This window comes from Impatiens glandulifera, chromosome 3 (assembly GCF_907164915.1).
Source record: "Impatiens glandulifera chromosome 3, dImpGla2.1, whole genome shotgun sequence".
In the NCBI taxonomy this organism is placed as follows: Eukaryota; Viridiplantae; Streptophyta; class Magnoliopsida; order Ericales; family Balsaminaceae; genus Impatiens; species Impatiens glandulifera.
In genome coordinates, this window is record NC_061864.1 from 53592998 (window position 1) to 53615068 (window position 22071).

General features: G+C 29.9%; 1 protein-coding gene across 2 annotated transcripts; it reads left to right on the forward strand.

The window, feature by feature from the left end:
- The first annotated feature begins 7433 nt into the window (after positions 1-7433).
- Positions 7434-16359, forward strand: LOC124928733 (topless-related protein 3-like). 2 transcript variants are annotated; one of them, XM_047468980.1, is made up of 25 exons: positions 7435-7693; positions 7964-8143; positions 8226-8339; positions 8606-8764; positions 9189-9363; positions 9507-9636; positions 10073-10188; positions 10313-10445; positions 10540-10649; positions 10926-10995; positions 11078-11151; positions 11237-11332; positions 11414-11506; positions 11931-12058; positions 12204-12438; positions 12518-12685; positions 12775-12858; positions 13561-13713; positions 13799-13909; positions 14052-14231; positions 14316-14444; positions 14540-14635; positions 15250-15435; positions 15544-15719; positions 15870-16286. In XM_047468980.1, the coding sequence occupies exons 1-25, from the start codon at positions 7614-7616 to the stop codon at positions 16120-16122; spliced, it is 3429 nt and encodes a 1142-aa protein (XP_047324936.1). In that variant the 5' UTR covers positions 7435-7613; the 3' UTR covers positions 16123-16286. The 2 variants fall into 2 exon arrangements, with proteins under 2 accessions (XP_047324935.1, XP_047324936.1); XM_047468979.1 differs by having other exon boundaries at positions 7434-7693; positions 11237-11506; positions 15870-16359.
- The last annotated feature ends 5712 nt before the right edge of the window (positions 16360-22071 follow it).

Genomic DNA, 22071 nt, shown 5'->3' on the forward strand with positions numbered 1-22071 from the left:
CAAGTGATGCGAAAATAAGTCAAAATATATTATTTAAACTGAAATTTAAAGAAAATCAAAATTAAAAAAATGTTTTTATTTAAATAGTTTGAATAATTTGAATAATCCTAATTTAATCAAATCTAAACTCAATGGAATCCGAAATATCTAATTCAAATTAGTATTTCGAATTTGAATCGAATTTTGGATTAATCTACCCAATTCTCACCCTAGTTCTAACTCCAATTCTCACCCTAGTTCTAACTCCATTAGAACTTTTTATATTCTTTAACATTACTTTATACATTTACCATTTTGATCAATTCACTTGTTACCACCAAAATATGAAGTTAAAACAAAATAAACAAATAAATGTCTTTTAATTTATTATAATATTATTTAATATAAAATTATAATAAGATTAAGAAAAAGAAATAAATTTATTGTATATGAAATTAGTATCTTTCCACAATCACAATCATGAGTTATGATAGAAGTTGATATAGGAGTATTCTTTCTATCTATTCAATTAAGTATATGACCAAAATACAATAATTATCATGTATATCACTCAACCATAAATTGTCCAATTTTTATAACTGTATGATTTTAAAAAAATATATTAATTCTTAAGTTTATCTAGTCATATTTGATATTTCTGTATTATATATTCAATTATTATTTCGCATCTCTTGTTAGGGCATGAATGAAAGTCCTAAAGCTCTTTGACTTTATTTTTTTTTCTGGTAAAAATATTAAACAGTTAAGTTAATATTACTATTTAACATATCAAATATAATTGTGCTTAATTGAAATCTCATTTTATATTCAGATTATCGATTCAGAAAATCTACCTATATGGTAAAAAAAAAATAAACAACAGTTTCTATTATAATTAATTATCCGATAAATAATTTTATACCAAATAAAAAAAAGACCATAATCTAGATGATTACAAATAAACTTATAAAACAATTGTATTATAACAAACAAAAACAAATAACTTATGAATTTTAATTTTTGACCTTTTGTTTACAAATTTTCAATAGATATTAAAGCTTGTTTGATAAATTTAGAATATTTCTAAATAATTGACCATTCCATCAAATATTATTTTTCCAATTTCATCATCCAATATATTATCAAATTAAATACTAAAAACACTTTCCTTTTATTTTTTATAATATTTTAAAATATATGAATATTTTGATATTGAAATAATCTAAACAATCCATTTTTTACCTAAAATATTATATTTTCAAATAAACAAATATATCAAAACAAGAACTAATTACAAATATACTTCTTTAATTAACAATAAAGTTATGTTGCTCTATTATTAGTTTTAACTTTTTATATATGTGTCAAATTGGGACAATTATTATTTTTATAAATATTATTTATCTAACTTAAAATTTAATTTAAACAAAAAGAACTAATTAATTTAATTATACTTATATATAAACACTTTGTATCCATGTATATGGATTAATTATCATTTGAGGCTCGAAACTTTAAGTGAATCCGTTTAAAGCTCCAACTATAAATTATTTTACGATTTTAAGGCTTTTCTACAAAATTGAGTTTACTCCGTTTGTATTTTTGTAAACTAAACTTCTTCTCTCTTCTTTCTTTCTCTTCACACATTCTTCTTCTCCGAACAAAACTCATCTTCTTCCATTCATTTCTTCATATAATCATATTCCCTTCTCCTTATTACAATTCTATATATTAATCACCAATAATTTCTTCCTAAATTGATTGTAACATATAACATTTAATTATCAGATTGATAGACTTTATAGAACTATATCCTTCTCTTTTTCCATATTATATGTTGAAGAATAAGTTAACTTTTTTATCAGTTGTGTCAAATGCAAACATAATTAAATATTCTTAAGAATTGCACCATAGACAAATTAGTCAGGAATCCTATCATGTTCAACTTCTTGCTTTCTAACCCTTGAAAATTAAAGAAATAGTTCATGCTTCTATGTTATTGTATTTATTTGCAATGAATAAATATAATTTTGCCTGAAAACTAGATTGAGGACAATGAATAACCGGGTATTAGAATCTAACATGATTCTTGGTATAAAAAACTAGCATTAACTATCACATTTCTAACAACATTAATCATATCTTGGATTGTTTAACGTATATGAATTCTTCAATTGATAAGAATTAACCTTAATGACACGGTATCAAGACAATTAGATCTTCGGGGCACAAACTATTTTTAACTATTGGGTGAACAAAAAAGCATGGCTTGCTGCAATATCTCCTAATATGAACTATGTCTGCATCGATTAATGTTGATACAATAATATATGTGAGTGTGGTTATTTGAAAAATGAGATAGAAGAAGAAAGGTGGGAAGAATAAGATGGGTTAATGGAGGAAAAGTCATGGAAGAATGGGAGGGCTAGAGTGATTTTTTTGTTTGAATTAGTCAGGTGTAATTAAATAAAAATAATATATATTGTCACTTTATTTAAAACAAACGAAGTAAATATCGGTATGTGAAAAAACCTGAAATAAAAAAATAATTGTTAGTTCGAACTTCAAATAGCTCAACTCAAAGTTTGAGCCCTATCGAACTTCAAATAACTCAACTCAAAGTTTGAACTAGGGATGGCAACGAGTACCCTACCCGCCGGGTAGTGAAGTACCCATCCCCGAACCCGATTTTCAAATTACTACCCGACCCCGACCCCGAACCCGACGGGTATCTCTATTTATATCCCCATCCCCGATTCATCGGGTACCCGATCCCCGCCGGGTACCCCATTACCCGATATTAAATATTAAAAATTATATTTTAATTAACTAAAATTATATAAATTAAATATAATATGTTACTACAAAATATAATTAACCTAAAACTATTAATAAATATTATAATATCCTTAACAGAAAATCATCACACAATAAATATAAATTCATTTACTACATAATATAAATTCATCCATACTAAAAAATACAAATAAACTTTAATACAACTAAACTTAAAAGTGATAGAACATAATTCTTAATTAAACACAAAACTTCAAATATCATCAAATTAGTTCTCACAAAAAACATCCCTTCTTGAATACACTTCTTCAACACATTTAATTACAACCTACAAAATCAATAAAAAACAATCAACATTAACAAATACAAAATATACTAATAACATATCTCAAATCTTTGACAAACAATTAATTACTTAGAAAATAAAAATAAGGATTAATATGATTCTTTTACCTGGTCTTATATATTAATATTTTTCCAAAAATATTTATAAAAATAAATAACTAATATGTTGAACTATTATTCCCTAAATATAGTTAAGCATAATATTTAAAAAAAAAACTCTTTTATTTTTAAACTGATACATTGAACTAAATATAAAGAACTTTTAATATTCCTTAAAAAAACTCTTTTGACCCTTTTATTTTTTTCTTTATAAAAAATAAATTATTTATTGTATACTTTATTAAATTATAAATTATTTCATAAAAAATATTTAATAATATTAATATTCTATTATAATTTAGAACCCTAGTGGTTAGTTGTGAAAATTCATCTAACACTTGTATAAATTTATATAATGTTTGATGCGATTTATTTAATCTAAGTCAAATAACTGATAGACATATTATATATAATGAAAGTATGCATAAATCTCTTGTAGTATATATCAGTTATGTTTAGTATTGAAGAGATTCCACATATTAAATAAAAAGTTTAAAAATAATGAAAGTATTACTTACCTACTTGTGTTGTAGACTTGTAGTCATGTAGATCTTATAGAAAAAATCAACTTTGTTGCTGTTAAAACGGAAGAAGAAGCTACAAAATAAATATTGAAGATTAAGTAAACAAATAAATATAAGATTGTAAAAGTTGAAGAACAAACTGAAAACATTACTTACTTGCATAGCTATGTAACTTATGTTGAAAAGAAGAAGTTGAAGAAGATAGAAGTTGAGACTTGAACTCTTGAAGTAAGGTTGAATGGAGATATATGAGAGGGAAATATTTATTACAAATTAATGAAATTATGTTAAGCGTGCATAATGTAGGTAGAAAAATGATGTTAGGAGTAATGATAACATAATTAATGTATTTATTTAATGATAGTTAGTAGTTGGAATTTGATAAGTCACTTAAATTTTATTAATATATATTAATATTTAATATATTCGGGTATCGGGTATCGGGTTTGGGTTTCCAACACTCCCCATCCCCGACCCCGAACCCGATTCGGGTACCATTTTTCACTCCCCATCCCCGACCCCGACCCCGATCGGGTACCATTTTTCACTCCCCATCCCCGACCCCGACCCCGAACCCGATTTAAAATACCGAACCCGATCATCGGGTACCCACGGGTATCGGGTATACGGGTACCCATTGCCATCCCTAGTTTGAACCCTATTTGATTAAATCATCTCAAGTTCGAGCCTCCAATAGTAATTGAACTAAATAATGTATATGAGAAATTTCTAAGATCTTTATATACAAATAAAGATATGTTTGATTTGGAGTTATTTGAATAAAAGATGGGTTATAGAATTTAAATTATTATTTATGAAAAATAAATTATTTTAGTTAAATTCTTAAAATATATTTTGAATTTAATATTTGAATTATAATAAATAAAATATAAATGATTTGAACTTTATTGATAACTATATTCATTTGATTGATTAAGTATTTATGATTAGATAATGACCCATATCAAACAAGCTCAAAAGTATATATATGATGTGGATTATTGGGAATTATGTTTGAACAGATCACCATCACATTAATTGTCATTATTTAACTATATATTATTCAACTTAATAATTATTAAATTACTCTTACTTTGTATTTTTAATATTTGAAATATTAAATAATAAAAATATTAGGATCATTTCATCAAAATTATTCAAAACAATAATGTTCAGATCAATTTTTTTAATCTTTTAATTAATAAACCAAATTAATTATATCCAAATATAAACATACATCAATAGATAATTATAATCATTTAGAAGTCAAAACTCTTGAACCAATTTTATTGCAAATAAGAAAAAAAAACATGAATAATAAATTGAGAAGATTTAGTAGTAGATAAGGAGAAGCTTTGAGAGATTATAATAATATGATATATGATGAGTGGTCCAAAACTAAATTCAATTTTATAAAGGCGACCTGGAGATAATTAATATTTTAAAGATATATTATTTTTTAAATAAATATAAGCAGCCATAATATTTATTTTGTATTCCAGATCTAAGTATTTGAATGAGGTGAATTTAAAAAATAAAATTGGGTGTGCTTAACAAACAAAAATAGAAGTTAAGATAAAAGTGAGTGAATAAATATAAATTTTGTCTTTATTTTTTTTTAAAATATTAGATAAAAATTAGTGTATTAAATTATTATTTTTTAAAGAGGAGTGATAGTGAGAGTGAATTTGGTGAGGAAATTTGGTGAGAGAATGACTTGACATCACTTCATTTTGGTTGGAAAATGTAAAAGTGCGAGAAAAAAAAAGAAAATAGAGAAATTATTTGATTTTTTCAGCGATAAGATTATGGCAACTCATTCCCTCACCAAATTTCTTCACCTCTCTTTTTTAAATTAAAGAATAAATGTGACATTTGTATAATAATTTTTTTTTTCAGTTTTGAAGTGGGTCGAACCCCTAACTAGACCTGTCCAACCTAAATTATTTATTTTTATTTAATAAATGATTTATATATATATATATGAATGAATATATATGAATATTATTTTTTTAATACAAGAAGTTCACATCAACTTTTTTTTATTATCTTTCCTCTAATTTAAAATGATAGAGATAAGTTCTTTGATAATTTGCTCTTATATTTATATGAATACAATCATTAAAGCAAATGATATAAGTCATAAACAAATTAAAATTAAAATAAAAAGTGTAATATTAATTTATTTCAAAATAAAATGTTTTTAAATAAAATAAAATGAGAAGTAGTTCTTTAGTTGATAATAAAAATTAGATTATTTAAAATGAATAATTAATATATTTTAATTTTTTTATATAATCAAATATTATTTCATCAATTTTCTCCTTAATTATTTCACTTAATTAAATATTTTTTTTATTACAATAAACTAACATGAATCTTATTACCATCAAATATAACCTCACTTAATTTATTAACCAAACTATTTTATTAATATATATATATATTATAATCTTAAATATTTTTTATAAAAAAATATATATACTTTCCCAAAATCAATTCCATATTTTTTTAAATAATGCAAGATTTATTTAAATATTTTATAAAATCCACATTATATTTAAACAGAAGACAATTAAAACTAAAAAATATTATTTTACTTATTTTTTTATTTATCACATCACTCATTCTTTAACTAAATATTAAAATGAGAATTAATTGGAGAGAATTGAGAAGGAATGACGGGCTAAATATAGGTTAAAAAAAATAAATTTTTTCCTCATCACTCTCATTATTTTTTAATCTTTTTTACCTATCTCTATCACTCCTCTATTAAAATATTCACTCCTCTATTAAAATATTCTTAGTTTTAATTTATTATTTCATACATTATTTATTAATACATTAAATTATTTATTAAAAATTGTCCACCTTAACAATTATCCTGAACCATTACTTATTTAAATAACCTAAAAAAACTGATTAAAATTTTTAATCAATATTCTCAAATTAAGAGATTATTAAGGCTCAATTCAAATTAAGATTTTTTAATAAATTTGGAGTGTGAAAAAATAACGATAATTGATGATTTTTAAGAAGTGATAATTATTTTTAGTAAAAAATTTAAAATATATTGATATATAAAAATAAAATAAAAAGTAATAATTTAAAATAAAAATATTTTAGTATTTTAGTTAATAAAATAAATAATATAATTATTAAAAAACAATTAATTAGAAATTTAATGTTAATTTATTTTAACACCAAACATAGTATTTTCGGATACAAATTCATTTTGAACATGGTCATAATAATTTAATATTAGTCTCATTAAATTAAATAAAAATAATTCAATTCAAACATGGCCGAAGTTTCCTGGCACATTTGACGTGGAAATAAAGGTAGAATCGTATAAGCACTCGACACGACACGATATATATTAACTCGCGATTAATTGAAAAAGACGAGAAAGAAGACAAATTGAGATTTCACTCGCGATAAATTGAAAAAGAGTCATGGACGTTAGTACCGAATATTCACTAGAATTAATTATGTGGTTTCAGTTCCGCGAATTCCCGCAAACCCTAGCTTCCATTACTTGATAAGTAAGTTATCATATCATGATAACTTATATATAAGTAAACAGTCTTATCAGATTCTAAGATGATAAGTTATACTTATTACTGATAAGTTATTGGATAGTTGTAGTAAAAGATTGATGTCATGCCAAACGCATTCTCTTCCCTCTTTTCTCTCTCCTTTATCTTGTCTCTCATCTTCCGCAGCCTCTCTCGTCAGAAGAGCTTTTATACAGAAACCCTAGAAATCACACAAATTCTTCTTCGTTTTCAAGCCAAAGTTTCTGGATCTGCTTGTTTGGTGAATCGACCGACGGTTACTTTGTTAAGATTCGACTTTTGATTGTGGGCAATGTCGTCGTTGAGTAGAGAATTGGTGTTTCTCATTCTCCAGTTCCTGGAGGAGGAGAAATTTAAAGAATCGGCTCATAAGTTAGTTTCTATCATCTCTTTTTTATATTGTTTCTTCATATCTCTATAAGTGCATGTTATGATTTGTTGTTTGAAGTTTTTTAGAAGGTGGGTATGTGTGTTTTTTCATCTTTCTGTAATTTTGATAAAGTTGCAGGTTCTTTGAAGAATTATTATATAAATCTTTCATGAAAATAAAGATTCATTAAGATTGGAAATGGAAATGAAACAAATCTATTAGAGATTGAATGTTTTTAATTGAATTGGGTTGTGCTTGTTTTGTTTTGTTAGGCTTGAACAAGAAACAGGGTTTTTCTTCAATATGAAGTATTTTGAGGAGAAAGTATTAGCTGGTGAATGGGAAGAAGTGGAGAAGTATCTTTCTGGATTTACGAAAGTTGACGACAATAGATACTCCATGAAGATATTCTTTGAAATCAGGAAGCAGAAGTATTTAGAAGCACTTGATAGGTAACATCGAGATTTGATTTAACTTCAGAGGTTGATTGATATCTGTTGTCTTATTTGCTTATGATGTTTTTGAAATGATCAGGCAAGACAAAGCTAAGGCTGTTGATATACTTGTGGGTGATTTGAAAGCGTTCTCTACATTTAATGAAGACTTATATAAGGAAATTACTCAGCTCTTAACGCTTACCAACTTCAGGTACATAATTGATTTTGCCTTATGCGTTACATTCTCATTACTGTTTTATCGGAAGAGTATTTATGCTTAGGAATCTTGACTGTAAGAGGGGTGGGGTGTCAATGAAAGAAAATTATTTGGTTAGGGTTGCAATTACCAAAAAATGAAAGTAGGACTAAAACGTTGTTGTTAAGAAGCTTAACGAGTATTTGAAGACCTCGCACAGGATTTGTGTATATCAAGTTTGGTCACCGCCTTGGGTTTAATCTCTGTTTTTCTTTTGTCAGGGAAAATGAACAGTTATCCAAATATGGTGATACCAAGACAGCTCGAAGCATAATGTTGATAGAGCTTAAGAAACTAATAGAAGCGAATCCTCTTTTTCGTGAGAAGCTTGTTCTTCCTACTTTAAGGTCTTCAAGACTGCGGACTTTAATCAATCAAAGGTAAATTTTTTCTGTGATTGTTTACTAATGATTTTGATCTTGTTTCTTTAGCTCAAAAAGGGCTTGTATTATGTTTGAGACCAAGTTTGTTACCGTCTGCTGTATTCTCAACAATAAGCAGACAATCATTCATAACATTTCTTAATTGTAACATAATTAGAGCATGTCTTTGTAGGCATAATAATGAGTTCGTAATATTTCTTAGTTAGCATATACAATGTTCCAAATCAATTTTGTGTGTTCTTCTACAACTTCATTCATGTTTTATGATTACTAATGTGTATTACTCTGATAATGTTATATTGCTATTCGAGATTTATTAATTCAATAGGTTGTTCATTCTTTAAGTATACATGCACAAGTTCTTCATTGGGCTCTTTAATTGTATTCTTGTTAACTGATGTTGGTTTTATGGGTTTTCCAGTCTGAATTGGCAGCATCAGCTCTGTAAGAATCCAAAGTCTAACCCAGATATCAAGACCTTATTCACCGATCATACTTGCAACCCTCAAAATGGAGCTCTTGCACCTGGTCCTGCTACTATTCAAACTGCTGCACTTGGAAAACCTCCTATTTATTCATCATTGGGAACACATAGTGTATGTCAGTCTCCATATCATTGTTTCATTTGTATCCTGTAATTGCTAAAAAAAAGAGGAGAATAAATGCTTGATGATTTATTATTGTATAATAGCTTATCCTTCTAAGGAAAATGAATAATATTTGTGTACTGTCCCAGCAGCCATTTATGCCAGCTGCAACGACAGGTAATGCTAATGCTTTAGCAGGTTGGATGGCAAATGCTGCTGCTTCTTCATCTATTCAAGCGGCTGTTGTTACAGCTTCCTCTTTACCCGTTCCACCAAACCAAGGTTAACTATTTTCTTGTATGTAGAAGAGTTTCATATATGATGCTACTATATGTATGGTAAAGGTTTTCATCTGACAACCATGCAGTGAATTTCATATTTTTTTTATGGTTTAGTGAAAATGCAAAACCTTTAATGGCCTTTAATTGTTTTCAATTCATTTGCATTTATGTGATGCTTCTCTATTCCTATCAAGTTGTCATGGCCTTTTCATTTAAGGGTAAGAGGATGGTGGCTGTCCTCAGTAAATTTCCATGTAGTAAACCATGCACTAAGTAGTTAGTTGCAGGCATTATAATGCTTCACTCTCATACTCGCGAATAATCTTGACATAATTAATTGCATGGCATGAAGAAATGGTCCATGAGGGAGGTGATTGTTGAGTTTTGATGGATATCTCTTTGTGCTTTAAATAACTCTTACTCTTTTTCATGAACAGTCTCATTATTGAAGCGTCCAATAACACCACCAACCACCCTAGGTATGGTTGATTATCAGACTGGTGAGAATGAGCAGATAATGAAAAGACTGCGGCCTCTACAATCTGTTGAGGAGGTAACTCCAATATCTGATATTTGCAGAATATTTGAAAATGAAAACTAGAAAACAGATGTATAATTGAACTTTTTGCAAGATTTCCTTGGATTCATAATGTTATGGAGGGACCATTTTTGTTCAGGTTACATACCCACCCCGACAGCATCCTGGTTGGACCCTGGATGATTTGCCAAGAATTGTAGCTTGTTCCATGCATCAAGGATCTGTTGTTACAAGCATGGATTTCCATCCATCTCATCATACATTGCTCCTTGGTAGGATTCCGTTTTGCTTAATTGATACCCCACTGCTTCGATTGTCTTCGTATTTATCACCTCACCTTGTCTTTTCTTCTAATAATTTTAACAGTTGGTTCTGCTAATGGCGAATTGGCACTATGGGAAGCTGGCTTGCGGGAGAAACTGGTTTCAAGGGCATTCAAGATATGGGATATGTCTACATGTTCTCTGCAATTACAGGTTCTTGTTAATGGTCAATGTACATATGTGTATTGGTAATGTGAGAGTGGATATCATGCAATTGGGTGAAATGTTTTTGGTTGTAGTGGCATTCAGTTGTTAGGGTTCTTTCTTGCCCATTTCGTTTGACAAATTTCACGGGGAAAAGTAAAAGTTATAGAGAGTCTTACACTCTCTATTTTTTTCTGAAGAATATATTGATCAAAGCAATGAATTATTTATATTTGCTTTTAGTGTAAGTATCCTTTATTAAAACTTCACTGCAAATATGAACAGGCTTCTATGGTGAAAGATACTTCTGTATCTGTTACTCGTGTCACATGGAGCCCAGATGGGAATTTCTTGGGTAAGTATTTCTAGTCACAAGCTTTAAGTTGATGTATGTGGGTATTTCTTACTCTTTTTTATTTTTACTTTTTATAATTTAGGGGCTGCCTTTACAAAACATGTGATCCATCTGTATGCTTATAATGGGCCCAATGATTTCCGTCAGCATTTAGAGGTATGTCTAAATTCAGAAGTTGCTTGTTATTTGAAAATAGTGGAATTTTTAAGTGCTTATGATTTGTATTTTTGGTTGCTAACAGGTTGAAGCTCATGTTGGTCAAGTTAATGACTTGGCTTTTGCTCATCCAAACAAACAGCTCTGTGTTGTAACCTGTGGAGATGATAAATTAATAAAGGTGGGAGAGAAAATCCCAATTTTCTTTACATGTTTGGACAGTTCGGACATTATTATATTCTCAAGCAAATATTTGAAACAGGTCTGGGACTTATCTGGCAGAAAGCTGTTTAACTTTGAAGGTCATGAAGCACCTGTATATTCTGTTTGTCCTCATCAAAAGGAGAATATTCAGGTATAAACAACATACTTGGATAGGTTTAGGACTATAGTAGGTTTTCAATAGAAATTCCGAAGGTTTTTATCACTTACCTGGATCACTAAATGCTTCCTGCAATTTCTCTTAACTTTTACCTTGGCCAACCAATTCCTCCAATAATCCTTCTCTACTATGCTGATTTATATTCCTCTCTTGTGGGCCTGCTAATCTGTCTATTATTGTTGTCCTTATTAACTAGTGCAACCTTTCATCATGATATTTTATTTCTATTATCATTTCATTAATGACGAGCATATATCAGATGCTTGCCTCTACAGAGGCTTAACTGTTCATACTTGTTCAGTTGTTTGTTTGCATATGTGAACCTTTTTGTCACTTGCCCTTTTATATTCCATCTTCCAGCAGAATGACATTTTCTCTTGACCTTGTGCATCCACAGTTCATATTTTCAACTGCCGTGGATGGGAAAATTAAGGCTTGGCTGTATGACAACATGGGATCTAGAGTTGACTATGATGCACCTGGGCGATGGTGCACAACTATGCTTTACAGTGCTGATGGCAGTAGGTAGGTTTATTAAGATTTAACTTATACCAGAAGATGTAAAAGTACAGTGCACCTTCAGTTATTCATTTTGTTTGAACGAATTACTTTTTCATTTCATTTTTTAAGATTTGTAACGAAGTTAATGACATCTTTCCTTCGGTTTTAGGTTGTTCTCCTGTGGAACAAGTAAAGAAGGGGATTCCTTTCTGGTTGAATGGAATGAGAGTGAAGGAGCTATTAAGAGGACATATACTGGTTTCAGAAAAAAATCAAATGGCGTTGTGCAATTTGATACCACTCAAAATCACTTTTTAGCTGTGGGCGAAGATAACCTTATCAAGTTCTGGGACATGGAAAATGCCAATGTTCTATGCAGCACAGATGCCGATGGTGGGCTTCAGGTTTGTCTCAGAGTTGATCCTTTTGTTTCATTGGGGGTCTTTTATGTTCATCTTTGTGGTAATATTTTTGTTTATGCAGAGCCTTCCTCGCTTGAGGTTCAACAAGGAAGGTAATCTTCTTGCTGTAACTACAGCAGACAATGGAATTAAAATACTCGCAACTGCTGCTGGCCTTAGATCTTTAAGGGTAGTTGAAGCCTCATCTTTTGAAGCATTAAGATCTCCAATGGACTCTAACATGATAAAGGTAATCCATTTCACCAGTTCATGGAATTTCTTTTTGTGGATAGAAGTGCTGATGCGATTGAATCTCTACTTACTATGTTTGTCTATCAGGTTTCTGGGTCTTCTGCTGTTAACATCAATCCAGTGAACTGCAAAGTTGAAAGAAGCTCTCCAGCTAGGCCTTCATCTGTTCTCGTATGTCAGCAAGCTCTTTATTTCTCCTTTTGAACCTAACACACAGAAGGAAAACAATTTAATAGAAATATAAGATGGAATGAGAAATATAGGACTGTTTTGCTATCGAAGCAAAAAATTTACACTACAATTTGATCGTGATCTAGAACTAACTTGCATACTATGAGTAACAAAAATCATACTACAATGTAGATTTCAAGAAAATCTTATACCAAACAGAAAAAAACACACTTTCATTTTTAACTTCGTCAATTCTACAATGAGATCCGACACATATTATGACAAAGTTCTAGTTTTCAAATAGGCTCATGGCATTAGAACATTATTTCCTCATTCACGCACCTCCAAACAATAAAACAAATCACATCATTTAATTCCCTGGACTGTTTGGAGGGATAATATGGCTGATGCTCATGTTGAATGTTACAAAATATATTATTTTGAACAAGTTAATATCTTATACTCCATTAAGTCTGTTTGTAGTGATACAGTATACCATTTTTTTGGATTGAATCTTGTTTGATGTAAAAATGATTTTTTTAGGTACATGGGTCAATGACCAAAATGTCCTTTTAGTATTTAATATGTTAAAATGTTGTAAACATAAAGTAAAGATGATGAGATGTTTATTTATTTGGATTTAACCCATATGATCCACATCAAACAAGGAATTAATTGTCTTTTGTCATTTTTTAAATTTAGAATGGAGTTGATGCTATGGCGAGAAGCATGGAAAGACCAAGAATATTGGACGATGCAACTGATAAATCGAAGCCATGGCAGTTGACTGAAATTGTAGATCCTGTTCAATGCCGGACTGTTACTATGCCAGAGAGTGCTGATGCGCCCAGAAAGGTTTGGTGAATGTTCATTCTCAATATAACAACCAATTTCACCAATTGATTCTGCAATGACCATCTGATTTTTTATATTTGTTCAGGTTTCTCGACTGCTTTATACAAATTCAGCAGTGGGCCTTTTGGTACTTGGGTCTTCAGGTGTTCAGAAGTTATGGAAGTGGGGACGCAGTGAACAAAATCCAAGTGGAAAGGTAATTGTGTAAAAAAATAATCCATTTTTTAAAAATAAACATTATTTGTTCTGAAGGTAATGATGAGATAAAGAGTTATTTGGATTAAATCCAAATAACCTATAATCAAACAAGGCCTAAACTTTGGCTATGGGTTTTGTAGGCGACTGCAAATGTTGTTCCACAGCATTGGCAACCGAATAGCGGCCTCCTTATGAGAAATGACGTTTCGGGCGTTAATATCGATGAAGCAGTTCCATGCATAGCGTTGTCAAAGAATGATTCCTATGTAATGTCAGCCTGTGGGGGGAGAGTTTCGTTATTTAACATGATGACCTTCAAGGTAATTTTGCTGCAAGAATAATTTGCAAATATCGAAGTAAATAAACATTGTAGATAAGGCTTGATATCTGTTAACGTGATGTAGGTAATGACGACGTTTATGCCACCTCCACCTACTTCAACTTTCTTAGCATTTCATCCACAAGATAATAATATTATAGCCATAGGAATGGAGGATTCCACCATCCACATATACAATGTTAGGGTGGATGAGGTAATTAATTATTCTTGTTTAGTCGAATCCATCAGATCTTTCTTAAATCAGTCACAGAAATATGTTACTTTTGTTTTTAATTTTAACTTTTATAGGTGAAGTCGAAACTTAAAGGTCATCAAAAGCGGATAACTGGATTAGCCTTTTCGACCCTTCTCAACATATTGGTTTCATCTGGGAGTGATGCACAGGTACTGTCTAATGGTCTATTTATTGGGGAATGGAGGCGACCTTTTCTTTCTTTATTTTCCTCTGTCAAGACCTGCAGAAGCTATAATTGATTAAGTTTTGCTGAATTTACTTTGTCCCAAATTACGATAATGTTCATGTTTTCTTGCTGCACCATTGGGGTGTGTATAAGTACTGCTGCTATGAATATGGAGCTTACTAATTTAATAATGTCCATTGAAACTTGGCCTTGTTTGATCTGGGGTTATTTGAATAACTAGGTAAGCTATTTTCAAATAACCCCGTCTGATGTAGGCTATGAAAAACCAAGTTATTTGGGGTTATTGGAATAGAATGATATTATGTAAGGTCACTTGATTACCATGCTTCATTTGGAAACACAATTTTCTGGGCCAGGTTTCTCATTAAGATAGGATCATGTTTGGAAATGGGGTGTTTCTGAACTTAGTCTTGCCCAGATCCAAACCTAAAAAATATTGTCTATAAGATATGTACATAATGTTCCAAATTTATTGACGGGTTTTTGAGCTAGATCGGGATCTACAAACAGAAGTGTTTCGAAATTAGGGCCAATATGATATGTGGTCAATGAAATGAATTGTTTATTTTTTCGCAGCTCTGCATCTGGAGCATTGATGCATGGGAGAAGAGGAAATCTGTTCAACTACAACTGCCTGGAGGGAAATCTCCTACTGGTGGTGATACTGGAGTGCAGTTCCATTCTGATCAAATCCGTCTGTTAGTATCACATGAAACACAGCTGGCTATATACGACGCTTCAAAGATGGAACGCATTCGTCAGGTTTAAAAAACTTCTGATTGATACCTCAAGTTATATGGGAGAGCAATTCAATTCAACCGTTTCTAATAACTCATTTCTTTTTTATTCGATTTTAATTTTTTGCTGCAGTGGATCGCCCAAGATGTCCTTCCTGCTCCCATATCTTACGCCACATATTCTTGCAACAGCCAACTAGTTTACGCCTCATTCTGTGATGGAAACATCGGAGTTTTTGATGCAGATAGCCTTAGACTACGTTGTCGCGTTGCTCCTTCTGTATACTTGTCACCAACAGTCTTGAATGGGTAAGGGAATTTCCGATTCATTTCTCACTATGAGGGTAATTTTGTTGTTGATTTGAATAACGATGAGATATAAATCCAAACAACCCTTCTTCAAATATCAAACAAGGTCCTAATGTCTAAACCGATTATTGGGATTTGTTATTTTTGCAGTAATCAAGGTGTGTACCCAATAGCTGTGGCGGCACATCCACAGGATCCAAATCAATTTGCAATCGGGCTGAGCGATGGGTCGGTTAAAGTTCTTGAACCGTTGGAAGCAGAGGCGAAGTGGGGATCGGCTCCTCCAACAGATGCTGATAACAATAGTCGTAATAATAATAATAATAATAATGGTAATGTTCGGGCTGGATCATCGTCGAACACAAGCAACAATCATCACACTCCTGATCAAGGTCAAAGATGAATGAAGATCTTTCTTCTTCGATCTCTTTGTATTTTGCTGCACTTAATTTTATTTTTTATTTGAAAAAGCAGAAAACATTGCAGACAAGAATTGTAGAACACTGATATTATAGCATAATTTGGTTGTAAGCTCAGGTTATATATATAGTATTCAATTTGTTCTTATTAACTGTTTGTCAGTCACGGTTATGCATATATATATATATATTGTATGAAAATATTTAGCATATTATTATTATTATGTCCAATTTGTTCAACATACAAAATAGCAAAATATGATATCAGAATGAGATATGTAAGATATTTCTTATGGGTGGTTTAGGCCCATTTTGGACAAGCTACATTCAGTATCAAATTCTAGAGCTTGTTTGATGAAGGGGTTATTTGATTTTTTCTTTATTATAATTAAGTAGATTATTGTACTTGAATGGTGTTTTATCAAAAACAAAAAAAAAAATGTACTATTTGCACAATTTGAGATTGGAATATAGGTTGTTTTTGTATCAAATGAGATTATTATATTGAACTATCACAATTTTAACTATTTAAGACTTTTAAATGAACAAAATGTTCGTCTTCTTATTTTTAATATATTTTCTTTTTAATTAATTTATTACGTTTATACATGAATTGATATTTAAAAAGGTTTTGAAAGATTTTTTTGAAATTTACGCATTTTAATTTGTCGAATGGGATTTAGGGGACTAAAATAATGTGTGATCTTATAGAAGAGAAATATTTTGTATTTATTTTTCATAGAAGTTTGAAACAACATAATTTATAACGTATTGTTTTTAATTAATTTGTCAGGTTTGTAAATGAATTAATATTTAAAACGTCTTGAAAGTATTTACTTTTCAAAACTGAATATTTATTTTCAAAATTTACGCAGTTTAATTTGTCGTATGTGATTTGGGTGACTAAAATAATGTGTGATCTTAGAAAATTCGAACGAAGAAGAGATAAATATTGTATTTCTTTTTATACTTTTTTTTTATTTTATCTTCTAACTTAAACTTACCTAATACAGTTGAAGATATCTCTTCTTCAGGAAGAGGATTGCCTTTTAAACCTTTACTTTAAGCAGTACCTGCCTCTTAATTTACTCAACGTAGGGGTTCCGCATTTGCAGTCCTAAGGCCAGCCATTGATCCAGTTGTGAGGTATTAAGATTTTGCCCTTGCCCATCTTTGTTTTGCGATTAACTTTGGATTATTCCATGGTTGCCTCTCCCTCGAGTAGAGTGATTTTATACCTCTTCTTACTTAAAAAAAGAACTTATGAAAAGAGGTCTCTCGAACCTGCCGCAAGGGAAAGAGCCTAAGCTAGTTTAGTTCCATCGCCTTCCAGTGTTTATGCCTGCGATCCAGTTATAGAACTTGCTTCAATGCGAGGCTTGCCAGGATTCTCTTCCAAGGCAAAAGAAGTTTGGAACTACTTATATAATTTCAGCAATTTTAAATTTTGATGTGTTTGTTTTTAAATTAATAATTTTTTTTTTGAGATATATGCCTTATAATTTGTCTAATACAGTTAAAATATGTTAAAGAATGTGTGATGTTTAAGTTGAAAAATAAAATTAAAAAAGAGGATTGTTATTTTTTTCTTCTATAAAAATAAAAAATTAATTAGAAAATAATACTACGTTCAACTAAGAATACAAATATTCGTCCATTTAAGAGAAAATCGTAAATAATTAAAACTGTAATAGTTCAAACTTAATATTATAAAATTCAAAGTTCGAACCTATTTAAATAAAATATCTCATGTTCCAACTTCAAATTATATTTATTACAGGTCCAACCTAAAATATAGGGATATGGTGGGCTTTAATTTTTTTTGAATGAACATAACAAAATAACGTCGGAATAAAATTATTGGATAAAAGTAACTTTTATTATTTTCTTTAATAAGTAAATGAAAAAATAATGAATTATATTAAGGGTGTGTTTGATAACCCTGGAATTGGTATTGGAATTGGAATTGGAGGGTCCAATTCCAATTCTTATGTTTGTTAGACACTTTAATATTAAGAATTGGAATTGGAATTAGAATTCCAATGGAATTCAATATAGTGTAATTTGATAGTTCTCAATTCCTATCTTTTTAAGTCGGAATTGTAATTCCAAATTAACACGTTTTTCATGTTTTTGACATTTTAACACGTTTTACACGTTTTTCACACGTTTTTTACACGTTTAACATATTTTCATATTTTGGCACGTTTAACACGTTTTTGGCACGTTTAACACGTTTTTGACACGTTTAACACGTTTTTGACACATTTAACACGTTTTTCACGTCCTTGACACGTCTAATACGTTTTTGACACGTTTAACATGATTTTCATGTTTTTAATACGTTTAACACGTTTTTGGCACGTTTAACACGTTTTTGTCACGTTTAACACGTTTTGACACATCTAACACGTTTTTCACGTCCTTGACATGTTTAACACGTTTTTGACACATTTAACACATTTTTCACGTCTTTGACACGTTTAACACGTTTAACATGATTTTCACGTTTTTAACACGTTTAACACGTTTTTGACACGTTTAACATGATTTTCACGTTTTTAACACGTTTAACACGTTTTTGGCACGTTTAATACGTTTTTGTCACGTTTAAGACGTTTTGACACATTTAACACGTTTTTCACGTCCTTGACATGTTTAACACGTTTTTGACACATTTAACACGTTTTTCACGTCTTTGACACGTTTAACACGTTTTTGACACGTTTAACATGATTTTCACGTTTTTAACACTTTTAACATGTTTTTGACACGTTTAACACGTTTTTTATATTTAGGCACATTTTGCACGTTTTGGCACGTTTAACAAGTTTTTCACATATTTAACACGTTTTTGACGCGTTTAACACGTTTTCACATTTTTGACACATTTAACACGTTTTTTTACGTTTTGACATTTTAACGCGTTTTCATGTTTTTGACACATTTAACACGTTTTTTTTACGTTTTTGACACGTTTTTCACGTTTTGGCACGTTTAACAAGTTTTTCACATATTTAACACATTTTTGACACGTTTAACACGTTTTCACGTTTTTGACACATTTAACACATTTTTTACGTTTTTGACACGTTTACCACATTTTTGACACGTTTAACATGTTTTCACGTTTTTAACACATTTAACATTTTTTTACGTTTTTAACACGTTTACCACATTTTTGACACGTTTAACACGTTTTTCACGTTTTGGCATGTTTAACAAGTTTTTCACATGTTTGGAACGTTTAACATTATTTGACACGTTTTCATGTTTGTAACACGTTTAAAACGTTTTTAACACGTTTAACACGTTGTTGACACGTTTCACATGTTTTATACGTTTTTGACACGTTTGACACATTTTTAACACATTTAACACATTTAACACGTTTTAACACGTTTAACACATTTTTCACGTTTTGGCACGTTTAACAAGTTTTTCACTTATTTGACAGATTTAACACATTTTGATACGTTTTTACGTTTTTGATAGGTTTAACACGTTTTAAACTTATCAAAACGTGTGAAAACATGTTAAACATATTAAAAATGTCAAAAACATGTTAAATGTGCCAAAAATGTGGAAAACGTGTGAAAAAACGTGTGAAAACGTGTTAAAACATGTAAAAACGTGTGGAAAACGTGAAAACGTGTGAAAACGTGTAAAAAAAATGAATGATGTGTGAAGATGTGAAAAACTCGTTAAAACGCGTGTAAAACGTAAAAAACGTGTTAAAAAACATGAATGATGTGTGAAGATGTGAAAAACTCGTTAAAACACGTGTTAAACATAAAAAACATGTTAAAACGTGAAAAACGTGTTAAAACGTGTGAAAAACGTGAAAAACGTGAAATATGTGTGAAAAACGTGAAAATGTCTGAAAACGTGAAAAACGTGTTTAAATGTGTGTAAAACGTGAAAACGTGTTAAAACGTGTAAAAAACGTGAAAACGTGTGAAAACGTGTAAAAAACGTGTGATAATTGTGAAAAACATGAAAAACGTGTTAAAACGTGTGAAAAACGTGAAAAACATGTGAAAAACGTGAAAAACGTTTGAAAAACGTGAAAAACGTGTTAAAACGTGTGAAAAACGTGAAAACGTGTGAAAAACGTGTAAAAAACGTGTGAAAAATGTGAAAAACGTGTTAAAACGTGAAAACGTGAAAGATGTGTGAAAAACGTGAAAAACGTTTGAAAAATGTGAAAAACGTGTTAAAATGTGTGAAAAATGTGAAAAACGTGTGAAAATGTGAAAAACGTGTGTAAACGTGTAAAAAAACGTGTTAAAACGTGTTAAAACGTGTGAAAAACGCGAAAAACGTGTAAAACGTGAAAAACGTGAAAAACGTGTAAAACGTGCAAAACGTGTTAAAACGTGTGAAAAAACGTGAAAACGTGAAAAATGTGTGAAAAACGTGAAATATGTGTGAAAAACGTGAAATATGTGTGAAAAACGTGATAATGTGTGAAAACGTGAAAAACGTGTTTGAATGTGTGAAAAACGTGAAAATGTGTTAAAACGTGTAAAAAACGTGAAAACGTGTAAAAACGTGTAAAAAAACGTGTTAAAATGTGTGATAATTGTGAAAAACGTGTGAAAAACGTGAAAAACATGTGAAAAACGTGAAAAACGTTTGAAAACGTGAAAAACGTGTTAAAACGTGTGAAAATGTGAAAAAAGTGTGAAAACGTGTAAAAAACGTGTTAAAACGTGTGAGTTATGTGAAAAACGTGAAAAACGTGTTAAAACGTGTGAAAAACGTGATATATGTTTGAAAAACGTGAAAAACGTTTGAAAAATGTGAAAAACATGTTAAAATGTGTGAAAAATGTGAAAAACGTGTGAAAATGTGAAAAACGTGTGAAAATGTGTGAAAAACGTGTAAAAAACATGTTAAAACGTGTAAAAAAATGTGGAAAACGTGAAAAACGTGAAAAACGTGTTAAAACGTGTGAAGGACGTGAAAACGTGAAAAATGTGTGAAAACGTGAAAAACGTTTGAAAAACGTGTTAAAATGTGTGAAAAACGTGAAAAACGTGTGAAAATGTGAAAAACGTGTGAGAACATGTGAAAAACGTGAAAAACGTGTGAAAATGTCAAAAAATGTCAAAAACGTATTAAACGTGCCAAAACGTGAAAACATATTTTAAAAGTTAACATTTTGAACCGATATTTTATTTTACAAACATTGGAATTAGAATTGAATTACAATTCTATCATTTTCTCAAACATAGGAATTGGAATTAGAATTCCAATGCCAATTCCAATTCCAATTCCCCCTCATCAAACACACCCTAAAAGTTTGTAAGAAGTTTGTCGATGATATCGTCAAATTTGAGATCCGTTCCTGATTCATTCTCTTCCTATACGGTGAACCTGATTAAAAAAGAAAAAGAAAAATATAAAGAGTATTATTGGTTTCATTTTTTTCTTTCTAATGACTATTAGTTTTATCTAAAAATAGTATATTGGATATTTTAATTTATCTAAGTAGTTTTGATATGTTGTGTTGTTTAGTGCAAATTGTATTTTTCAGTTTAACACTAAATTATATTTGTATCCGTTCAGGGTTGATAGATTATTAGGGTTATGTTTCTTAACTTTAAAATAAGTTGATAGGTAGAACATAATCGTTATTAATAAGGCGATTAGCAAAAATATGGAATTCTTAATTGATTAAGAATAAAATAATTATTTATATAAAAATAAATAATTATTAATAAGGTAGTAGTAAAAAATATGAGAATAATGGAAAATTGATTTTGACAGCTGGCGAGTATATAAGGAAGAAAATATAATATAAAATATTCGGCTAATGAATTAATTATGGTAAGTGGAAGCTATATAAGGAAAAGATCCTAATATGTAGAAAACACTCCAAACATTATTGAAGAAATCTCTCAAGATCAACTTCTTTCTATCTTCTT